This window comes from Oncorhynchus mykiss, chromosome 19 (genome assembly GCF_057628025.1).
Source record: "Oncorhynchus mykiss isolate SJ-2025 chromosome 19, ASM5762802v1, whole genome shotgun sequence".
Classification (NCBI taxonomy): domain Eukaryota; kingdom Metazoa; phylum Chordata; class Actinopteri; order Salmoniformes; family Salmonidae; genus Oncorhynchus; species Oncorhynchus mykiss.
The window spans coordinates 4,510,001-4,521,965 of NC_143040.1; the positions used below are offsets into that span (position 1 = coordinate 4,510,001).

The 11,965-nt window shown below is 46.0% G+C and overlaps 1 protein-coding gene across 1 annotated transcript in view; it reads left to right on the top strand.

The window, feature by feature from the left end:
* Positions 1-11,965, top strand: part of LOC118936842 (sodium-dependent phosphate transport protein 2B-like) — a 31,482-nt gene that overhangs the window by 18,425 nt on the left and 1,092 nt on the right. Inside the window, exons 9-14 of the mRNA XM_090209899.1 lie at positions 636-731; positions 2,501-2,621; positions 3,173-3,340; positions 10,255-10,371; positions 10,942-11,066; positions 11,381-11,581. Coding sequence (XP_090066025.1) covers positions 636-731; positions 2,501-2,621; positions 3,173-3,340; positions 10,255-10,371; positions 10,942-11,066; positions 11,381-11,581 — 828 coding nt within the window. The remainder of the gene's footprint in view (positions 1-635; positions 732-2,500; positions 2,622-3,172; positions 3,341-10,254; positions 10,372-10,941; positions 11,067-11,380; positions 11,582-11,965) is intronic.

The following is an 11,965-nucleotide window of genomic DNA, read 5'->3' on the forward strand; positions in this document are numbered from 1 at the left end:
GGTCATGCTTCCACTCTGATGTCATGTTTAACAATAAGCGGAGAAATGGACTCAAATCCATCTCTCTCTCTCTGTCTCTCTCTCTCTGTCTCTCTCTGTCTCTCTCTCTCTCTCTGTCTCTCTCTCTCTCTCTCTGTCTCTCTCTGTCTCTCTCTCTCTCTCTGTCTCTCTCTCTCTGTCTCTTTCTCTCTGTCTCCCTCTCTCTCTCTCTCTCTCTCTCTCTCTCTCTCTCTCTCTCTCTCTCTGTGTCTGTATCTCTCTCTCTGTGTCTCTCTGTCTCTCTGTTTCTCTCTCTCTGTGTCTGTCTCTCTCTCTCTGTGTCTGTCTCTCTCTCTCTGTGTGTCTCTCTCTCTCTCTGTCTCCCTCTCTCTGTCTCTCTCTCTGTCTGTCTCTGTCTCTGTCTCTCTCTGTGTCTCTCTGTCTCTCTGTTTCTCTCTCTCTGTGTCTGTCTCTCTCTCTCTGTGTCTGTCTCTCTCTCTCTGTGTCTGTCTCTGTCTCTCTCTGTGTCTCTCTGTCTCTCTGTTTCTCTCTCTGTCTGTCTGTCTCTCTCTCTCTGTCTCTCTCTCTCTCTCTCTCTCTCTCTGTCTCTCTCTCTGTCTCTCTGTCTGTCTCTCTCTCTCTCTCTTGTCTCTTAGTTGGACAAGTCAGTCATCAGTGGTATTGCCACAGGAGACCCGGCTGCCAGGAATAAGAGTCTCATCTTAAAATGGTGCAAAACATTCACCAATGTGGTAAAAAAAACATGCTAACTACACACCAAACATACTCCAACATGTTACCCAAACATGCTAACAACACACCAAACATACTCCAACATGTTACCCAAACATGCTAACAACACACCAAACATAAACCAACACGTTACCCAAACATGCTAACAACACACCAAACATAAACCAACATGTTACCCAAACATGCTAACAACACAACACACCGAACATAAACCAACATGTTACCCAAACATGCTAACTACACACCAAACATAAACCAACATGTTACCCAAACATACTAACAACACACCGAACATAAACCAACATGTTACCCAAACATGCTAACAACACACCAAACATAAACCAACATGTTACCCAAACATGCTAACAACACAACACACCGAACATAAACCAACATGTTACCCAAACATGCTAACTACACACCAAACATAAACCAACATGTTACCCAAACATGCTAACAACACACCGAACATAAACCAACATGTTACCCAAACATGCTAACAACACACCAAACATAAACCAACATGTTACCCAAACATGCTAACAACACACCAAACATAAACCAACATGTTACCCAAACATGCTAACAACACACCAAACATACTCCAACATGTTACCCAAACATGTTAACAACACACCGAACATAAACCAACATGTTACCCTAACATGCTAACAACACAACACACCAAACGTAAACCAACACATTACCCTAAAATGCTAACAACACACCACACCAAACGTAAACCAACACGTTACCCTAACATGCTAACAACACAACACACCAAACGTAAACCAACACGTTACCCTAACATGCTAACAACACAACACACCAAACGTAAACCAACATGTTACCCAAACATGCTAACAACACACCACACATAAACCAACATGTTACCCAAACATGCTAACAACACACCAAACATAAACCAACACGTTACCCTAACATGCTAACAACACAACACACCAAACGTAAACCAACACGTTACCCTAACATGCTAACAACACAACACACCAAACGTAAACCAACACGTTACCCAAACATGCTAACAACACAACACACCAAACGTAAACCAACATGTTACCCAAACATGCTAACAACACACCACACATAAACCAACATGTTACCCAAACATGCTAACAACACAACACACCCCACCAAACATAAACCAACATGTTACCCAAACATGCTAACAACACAACACACCAAACGTAAACCAACACGTTACCTAAACATGCTAACAACACAACACACCCCACCAAACATCAACCAACACGTTACCCAAACATGCTAACAACACACCGTACATAAACCAACATGTTACCCAAACATGCTAACAACACAACACACCCCACCAAACATAAACCAACATGTTACCCAAACATGCTAACAACACAACACACCAAACGTAAACCAACACGTTACCTAAACATGCTAACAACACAACACACCCCACCAAACATCAACCAACACGTTACCCAAACATGCAACACACCGTACATAAACCAACATGTTACCCAAACATGCTAACAACACACCAAACATAAACCAACATGTTACCCAAACATGTTAACAACACAACACACTGTACATAAACCAACATGTTACCCAAACATGCTAACAACACAACACAACACACCAAACATAAACCAACACGTTTAATTAACAAACAGGTGAACTACATCAAACATACTCCAACACGCTAACTACACACCAATTACCCAAACATGCTAACTACACACCAATGCATCAACACTTGTGTGTGTTCCAGACCCTGAGGAATGAGACGGTCCCCGGGCCAGAGAACTGCACCTCCCCAGCCCTCTGTTGGTGTTCCCAGGACCTCTGCTACACTCTGCATAACATCTCAGAGACCTACAACATACAGACATGTACGTACACAGTCAACAAACAGGAAACACTGTTCCCATGACAACTACCGTCTGTCTCCAATGACCCTATACCCTGACTAGGGCCAATGGGGCTCTGGTCTAAAGTGGTGCACTATATAGGGTGCCATTTGGAATGCTGCCATGTGTCATCTGTCCACCTTTCACACAGAGTCTTCAAATACTGTAGATACTTTTATCACCATTTATATTCTGTATCTGTGTGTGTATGTCTCTGTGTGTCTCTGTGTCTCTGTGTCTCTGTGTGTCTCTGTGTGTCTGTGTGTGTGTGTGTGTGTGTGTGTGTGTGTGTGTGTGTGTGTGTGTGTGTGTTGTCCCTCCTCAGCTAATGTGTGTTGTCCCTCCCCAGGTAATGTGTGTTGTCCCTCCCCAGGTATCTCCCTCCCCAGGTAATATGTGTTGTCCCTCCCCAGGTAATGTGTGTTGTCCCTCCCCAGGTAATGTGTGTTGTCCCTCCCCAGGTAATGTGTGTCGTCCCTCCCCAGGTAATGTGTGTCGTCCCTCCCCAGGTAATGTGTGTTGTCCCTCCCCAGGTAATCATATCTTTGTGAACGTGGACCTGTCTGACCTGGCGATAGGCCTGATCCTGCTGGCTCTGTCTCTGCTGGTGCTGTGTTCCTGTCTCATCCTCATCGTCAAGCTGCTCAACTCCATGCTGAAGGGACAGGTGGCCGTGGTCATCAAGAAGGTGCTCAACACAGGTGAGACAGAGCGGGAGGAGGAAGAGGAGCGAGGAAGAGGAGAGAGGACGAGGGCAATGGTGGTGATGGTGATGATGATGATGATGGTGATTATGGTGAGGATAATGATGGTGAGGATGATAATGGTGAGGATGATGATGGTGATGATGATGGTGGTGATGATGGTGGTGATGATGGTGGTGATGGTGATGATGATGATGATGGTGGTGGTGATGATGATGATGATGATGGTGATGATGGTGATGATGATGATGGTGGTGATGATGATGGTGGTGATGATGGTGATGATGGTGATGATGATGATGATGTTGAGGATGATGATGATGATGATGATGATGATGATGATAGTGATGATGATGATGGTGATGATGATGGTGATGTAATGGCGATGCTGATGGTGGTGATGATGATGGTGGTGATGATGGTGATGCTGATGATGGCGATGATGATGGTGGTGATGAGGGTACTATGAGGGCTGTGGCGGATGACATTTTCTCAGCCGTTAATTGACAAGGGAATTGCCTACCGCTAATTAACATAATTAACATAATTAACCTAATTAACATAAACACCTTTAGCATCTCCCAGCCTGGGTTTATAACAACACTTATTTAACTCCACTCGGGAACCAACAAGCTCTCACCGTCTCACCGCAGGATTAACCGTTCATCCACGTTCTCCAAACATCACATTTCTTATGTTTTTGTTGTTTTTGTTGCTCCTGTTGCTCTGTATGTTCCATTTCTCAAAAATCTCAAATTTTAAAGTTAAGGGTTAAGGTTAGGCATTCATTCTGAATGGTTATGGTAAGGGTTAGGGTAAGGGTTAAGGTTAGGCATTCATTCTGAATGGTTATGGTAAGGGTTAGGGTAAGGGTTAAGGTTAGGCATTCATTCTGAATGGTTATGGTAAGGGTTAGGGTAAGGGTTAAGGTTAGGCATTCATTCTGAATGGTAATGGTAAAGGTTAAGGTTAGGCATTCGTTCTGAATGGTTATGGTAAGGGTTAGGGTTAGGGTTAAGGTTAGGCATTCATTCTGAATGGTTATGGTAAGGGTTAAGGTTAAGGTTAGGCATTCATTCTGAATGGTTATGGTAAGGGTTAAGGTTAAGGTTAGGGTTATGGTTAGGCATTCATTCTGAATGGTTAGGGTAAGGGTTAAGGTTTGGCATTCATTCTGAATGGTTAAGGTAAGGGTTAAGGTTAAGGTTAGGCATTCACTCTGAATGGTTATGGTAAGGGTTAAGGTTAAGGTTAGGCATTCATTCTGAATGGTTATGGTAAGGGTTAAGGTTAAGGTTAGGGTTATGGTTAGGCATTCATTCTGAATGGTTATGGTAAGGGTTAAGGTTAGGCATTCATTCTGAATGGTTATGGTAAGGGTTAAGGTTAGGGTTAAGGTTAGGCATTAATTCTGAATGGTTATGGTAAGGGTTAAGGTTTGGCATTAATTCTGAATGGTTAGGGTAAGGGTTAAGGTTTGGCATTCATTCTGAATGGTTAAGGTAAGGGTTAAGGTTAAGGTTAGGCATTCATTCTGAATGGTTATGGTAAGGGTTAAGGTTAGGCATTCATTCTGAATGGTTATGGTAAGGGTTAAGGTTAGGCATTCATTCTGAATGGTTATGGTAAGGGTTAAGGTTAGGCATTCATTCTGAATGGTTATGGTAAGGGTTAGGGTAAGGGTTAAGGTTAGGCATTCATTCTGAATGGTTATGGTAAGGGTTAAGGTTAAGGTTAGGCATTCATTCTGAATGGTTATGGTAAGGGTTAAGGTTAAGGTTAGGGTTATGGTTAGGCATTCATTCTGAATGGTTATGGTAAGGGTTAAGGTTAAGGTTAGGGTTATGGTTAGGCATTCATTCTGAATGGTTATGGTAAGGGTTAAGGTTAAGGTTAGGGTTATGGTTAGCCATTCATTCTGAATGGTTATGGTAAGGGTTAAGGTTAGGCATTCATTCTGAATGGTTATGGTAAGGGTTAAGGTTAGGCATTCATTCTGAATGGTTATGGTAAGGGTTAAGGTTAAGGTTAGGGTTATGGTTAGCCATTCATTCTGAATGGTTATGGTAAGGGTTAAGGTTAGGCATTCATTCTGAATGGTTATGGTAAGGGTTAAGGTTAGGCATTAATTCTGAATGGTTATGGTAAGGGTTAAGGTTAGGCATTCATTCTGAATGGTTATGGTAAGGGTTATGGTAAGGGTTAAGGTTAGGCATTCATTCTGAATGGTTATGGTAAGGGTTAAGGTTAAGGTTAGGGTTATGGTTAGGCATTCATTCTGAATGGTTATGGTAAGGGTTAAGGTTAAGGTTAGGGTTATGGTTAGGCATTCATTCTGAATGGTTATGGTAAGGGTTAAGGTTAGGCATTCATTCTGAATGGTTATGGTAAGGGTTAAGGTTAAGGTTAGGGTTATGGTTAGGCATTCATTCTGAATGGTTATGGTAAGGGTTAAGGTTAGGCATTCATTCTGAATGGTTATGGTAAGGGTTAAGGTTAGACATTCATTCTGAATGGTTATGGTAAGGGTTATGGTAAGGGTTAAGGTTAGGCATTCATTCTGAATGGTTATGGTAAGGGTTAAGGTTTGGCATTCATTCTGAATGGTTATGGTAAGGGTTAAGGTTAAGGTTAGGGTTATGGTTAGGCATTCATTCTGAATGGTTATGGTAAGGGTTAAGGTTTGGCATTCATTCTGAATGGTTAAGGTAAGGGTTAAGGTTAAGGTTAGGCATTCATTCTGAATGGTTATGGTAAGGGTTAAGGTTAAGGTTAGGGTTATGGTTAGGCATTCATTCTGAATGGTTATGGTAAGGGTTAAGGTTAGGCATTCATTCTGAATCGTTATGGTAAGGGTTAAGGTTAGGCATTCATTCTGAATGGTTATGGTAAGGGTTATGGTAAGGGTTAAGGTTAGGCATTCATTCTGAATGGTTATGGTAAGGGTTAAGGTTAGGCATTCATTCTGAATGGTTATGGTAAGGGTTAGGGTAAGGGTTAAGGTTAGGCATTCATTCTGAATGGTTATGGTAAGGGTTAAGGTTAGGCATTCATTCTGAATGGTTATGGTAAGGGTTAGGGTAAGGGTTAAGGTTAGGCATTCATTCTGAATGGTTATGGTAAGGGTTAAGGTTAGGGTAAGGGTTAAGGTTAGGCATTCATTCTGAATGGTTATGTTAAGGGTTAGGGTAAGGGTTAAGGTTTGGCATTCATTCTGAATGGTTATGGTAAGGGTTAAGGTTAAGGTTAGGCATTCATTCTGAATGGTTATGGTAAGGGTTAAGGTTAAGGTTAGGGTTATGGTTAGGCATTCATTCTGAATGGTTATGATAAGGGTTAAGGTTAAGGTTAGGGTTATGGTTAGGCATTCATTCTGAATGGTTATGGTAAGGGTTAAGGTTAAGGTTAGGGTTATGGTTAGGCATTCATTCTGAATGGTTATGGTAAGGGTTAAGGTTAGGCATTCATTCTGAATGGTTATGGTAAGGGTTAAGGTTAGGCATTCATTCTGAATGGTTATGGTAAGGGTTAAGGTTAAGGTTAGGGTTATGGTTAGGCATTCATTCTGAATGGTTATGGTAAGGGTTAAGGTTAGGCATTCATTCCACCATCCCTGTCCACAACACCCAACCTTCTGATCCAGAGTGCTGTAACCCTCCACCATCCCTGTCCACAACACCCAACCTTCTGATCCAGAGTGCTGTAACCCTCCACCATCCCTGTCCACAAGACCCTACCTTCTGATCCAGAGTGCTGTAACCCTCCACCATCCCTGTCCACAACACCCAACCTTCTGATCCAGAGTGCTATAACCCTCCACCATCCCTGTCCACAAGACCCAACCTTCTGATCCAGAGTGCTGTAACCCTCCACCATCCCTGTCCACAACACCCAACCTTCTGATCCAGAGTGCTATAACCCTCCACCATCCCTGTCCACAACACCCAACCTTCTGATCCAGAGTGCTGTAACCCTCCACCATCCCTGTCCACAACACCCAACCTTCTGATCCAGAGTGCTGTAACCCTCCACCATCCCTGTCCACAACACCCAACCTTCTGATCCAGAGTGCTGTAACCCTCCACCATCCCTGTCCACAAGACCCAACCTTCTGATCCAGAGTGCTGTAACCCTCCACCATCCCTGTCCACAACACCCAACCTTCTGATCCAGAGTGCTGTAACCCTCCACCATCCCTGTCCACAACACCCAACCTTCTGATCCAGAGTGCTGTAACCCTCCACCATCCCTGTCCACAAGACCCAACCTTCTGATCCAGAGTGCTGTAACCCTCCACCATCCCTGTCCACAAGACCCAACCTTCTGATCCAGAGTGCTGTAACCCTCCACCATCCCTGTCCACAAGACCCAACCTTCTGATCCAGAGTGCTGTAACCCTCCACCATCCCTGTCCACAAGACCCAACCTTCTGATCCAGAGTGCTGTAACCCTCCACCATCCCTGTCCACAAGACCCAACCTTCTGATCCAGAGTGCTGTAACCCTCCACCATCCCTGTCCACAAGACCCAACCTTCTGATCCAGAGTGCTGTAACCCTCCACCATCCCTGTCCACAAGACCCAACCTTCTGATCCAGAGTGCTGTAACCCTCCACCATCCCTGTCCACAACACCCAACCTTCTGATCCAGAGTGCTGTAACCCTCCACCATCCCTGTCCACAAGACCCAACCTTCTGATCCAGAGTGCTATAACCCTCCACCATCCCTGTCCACAAGACCCAACCTTCTGACCCAGAGTGCTATAACCCTCCACCATCCCTGTCCACAAGACCCAACCTTCTGATCCAGAGTGCTATAACCCTCCACCATCCCTGTCCACAAGACCCAACCTTCTGATCCAGAGTGCTATAACCCTCCACCATCCCTGTCCACAACACCCTAGAAATAAAAAAAACAAGTAGCACTCACTGTTGCAACAGTGAAGGCGTCTTCGGGACATGGATAGACGTTCAATTTCGACGTCAATCTTGAACGAACTGTCTGCCGGAAAACATCGATAGTAGCTTATTTTCACTTCTAATGAAACATATTTAATTAAACTGTGGACAGCCCCCACAGTGGACAAAAACAAAAACTTAAGAATGGGAAGCATAGAAATAACGAACATAGACCAGATCTACCGCTCCTTAGACTTGCTTTCAATGAGAATGTGAGATCTATAACACACATTTCTATGTGAATTTGGTCAAGTTGCCCAAAAAGATACATGTTGCAGCTTTAAAAGCATCATACTGTTTCAGTGATAAGGGTTTGATGTGATTTTTTGATTCTATTTGCATTGATGTCAGAGCGGTTAGAGGGACAATAGAGCCCTGAGTACCAGGCCATTAGGACCTGATGGAGGGACAGTAGAGCCCTGAGTACCAGGCCATTAGGACCTGATGGAGGGACAGTAGAGCCCTGAGTACCAGGCCATTAGGACCTGATGGAGGGACAGTAGAGCCCTGAGTACCAGGCCATTAGGACCTGATGGAGGGACAGTAGAGCCCTGAGTACCAGTAGATTAGGACCTGATGGAGGGACAGTAGAGCCCTGAGTACCAGGCCATTAGGACCTGATGGAGGGACAGTAGAGCCCTGAGTACCAGGCCATTAGGACCTGATGGAGGGACAGTAGAGCCCTGAGTACCAGGCCATTAGGACCTGATGGAGGGACAGTAGAGCCCTGAGTACCAGGCCATTAGGACCTGATGGAGGGACAGTAGAGCCCTGAGTACCAGGCCATTAGGACCTGATGGAGGGACAGTAGAGCCCTGAGTACCAGGCCATTAGGACCTGATGGAGGGACAGTAGAGCCCTGAGTACCAGGCCATTAGGACCTGATGGAGGGACAGTAGAGCCCTGAGTACCAGGCCATTAGGACCTGATGGAGGGACAGTAGAGCCCTGAGTACCAGTAGATTAGGACCTGATGGAGGGACAGTAGAGCCCTGAGTACCAGTACATTAGGACCTGATGGAGGTACAGTAGAGCCCTGAGTACCAGACCATTAGGACCTGATGGAGGGACAGTAGAGCCCTGAGTACCAGGCCATTAGGACCTGATGGAGGGACAGTAGAGCCCTGAGTACCAGGCCATTAGGACCTGATGGAGGGACAGTAGAGCCCTGAGTACCAGGCCATTAGGACCTGATGGAGGGACAGTAGAGCCCTGAGTACCAGGCCATTAGGACCTGATGGAGGGACAGTAGAGCCCTGAGTACCAGGCCATTAGGACCTGATGGAGGGACAGTAGAGCCCTGAGTACCAGGCCATTAGGACCTGATGGAGGGACAGTAGAGCCCTGAGTACCAGGCCATTAGGACCTGATGGAGGGACAGTAGAGCCGCCCTGAGTACCAGGCCATTGGGACCTGTTGGAGGGACAATAGAGCCCTGAGTACCAGGCCATTAGGACCTGATGGAGGGACAGTAGAGCCCTGAGTACCAGGCCATTAGGACCTGATGGAGGGACAGTAGAGCCCTGAGTACCAGGCCATTGGGATCAGATGGAGGGACAGCAGAGCCCTGAGTACCAGGCCATTAGCAAACTGATGGAGGGACAGTAGAGCCCTGAGTACCAGACCATTAGCGAACTGATGATACCTTTCCAATCAATCCTAAAGTAGAGCCACAGAAATAGAATGTACAACACAACGTTGACTTTGACATTGACTGGGAATATCTGTTCTAGTGATTCTATGTCTATGAGTAGATAGCCTAATTGCTCAGAAATTACAGGATAGGTTCCCCCAAATATGTCCGGAAGACATATTTCACTTTGTATTTAACCAGGAAAACCCTCGAGGTTAGAAACCTATTTAGTGAAGGTACCAGGACATACAGTATGCACAGACCGTCATGCTCACAGGGATGTAGAAATTATTATTTGTGTATGTGTGTGTATATGTGTAGATTTCCCGTTCCCCTTCGGCTGGGTGACTGGTTACATCGCCATCCTGGTCGGAGCTGGAATGACCTTCATCGTCCAGAGTAGTTCTGTCTTCACCTCCGCTATCACTCCACTCGTTGGTGAGTCTCCTTTTCCTTCCTTCCCTCCCTCCCTCCCTCCCTCCCTCCCTCCCTCCCTCCCTCCCTCCCTCCCTCCCTCCCTCCCTCCCTCCCTCCCTCCCTCCCTCCCCCTCTCTTCTCTTGTCTTCTCTTGTCTTCTCCCCTCCCCTCCCCTCCCCTCTCTTCCTCCTCTCCTCTCCTCTCTCCTCTCCTCTCCTCTCCTCCTCTCTTCTTCCTCTCCTCTTCTCTTCTTCCTCTCCTCTTCTCTTCTCTCCTCTCCTCTCCTCTCCTCCTCCCTTCCTCTCTTCTCTTCTCTTCTCCCCTCCCCTCCCCTCTCTTCCTCCTCTCTTCTTCCTCCTCTCTTCTCCTCTCCTCTCCTCTCCTTTCCTCTCCTCTCCTCTCCTCCTCTCTTCTTCCTCTCCTCTTCTCTTCTTCCTCTCCTCTTCTCTTCTCTTCTCTCCTCTTCTCCTCCTCTCCTCCCTTCCTCTCTTCTCTTCTCCCCTCCCCTCCTATTCTCCTCTCTATGGTAAATGTATCTACAGGTTATGTCATGTGTATGTGTATGGTAATAAGTGTTCCCCTCGTGTGTAGGTATTGGTGTGATCAGCATCGAGAGGGCGTACCCTCTGTCGCTAGGGGCCAACATCGGCACGACGACCACGGCTATACTGGCAGCCATGGCAGCACCTGGAGACACACTGGCCAACGCTCTGCAGGTCAGACACACACACACACACACACACACACACACCCTACCCTACCACATAGCAAGGCAGCAACACATAACAACATAGCAAGGCAGCAACACATGACAACATAGCAAGGCAGCAACACATGACAACATAGCAAGGCAGCAAAACATGACAACATAGCAAGGCAGCAACACATGACAACATAGCAAGGCAGCAACACATTACAACATAGCAAGGCAGCAAAACATGATCCTAATGGTCTGGTACTCAGGGCTCTACTGTCCCTCCATCCATTCCCAGATCAGGGCTCTACACTCATCCCTCCCTCCCTTCCCCAGATCGCTCTGATTCACTTCGTGTTCAACGTGTCTGGTATCATCTTGTGGTATCCAATCCCCTTCACCCGTATCCCCATCCGATTGGCTAAGGCCCTGGGTGACATCACGGCAGAGTATCGCTGGTTCGCCGGCGTCTACATCATTTCCTGCTTCTTTCTCCTGCCCCTCTTCGTCTTCGGCCTATCGATGGCCGGCTGGAAGGTGAGTGATTGGTTGATTGGTGGATGGATGGATGGGTGGAGAGATGGATTGATGGAAGGGTGGTTGGAAGGGTGATTGATTGACTGACTGAGTGTTTGATAGTCGATGAGAGAGTGGTTGATTGATTTTTTGTTTAATTTATTTTTACTTAGCCTTTATTTAACAACAGGCAAGTCAGTAGACGGCCAAAAGGCAAAAGGCCCCCTGTGGGGAGGGGGGCTGGGATGAAAAATAAAACATAAAATATATAGGACAAAACACACATCACGACAAGAGAGACACCACAACACTACACAAAGTGTAAAACTGTTCTTCCTGCCTCTCTGGACCCACTCCTTAGAACCCTGGGACCGCGTGGTCGCTGTGGTAGCAGCCAAATAACCT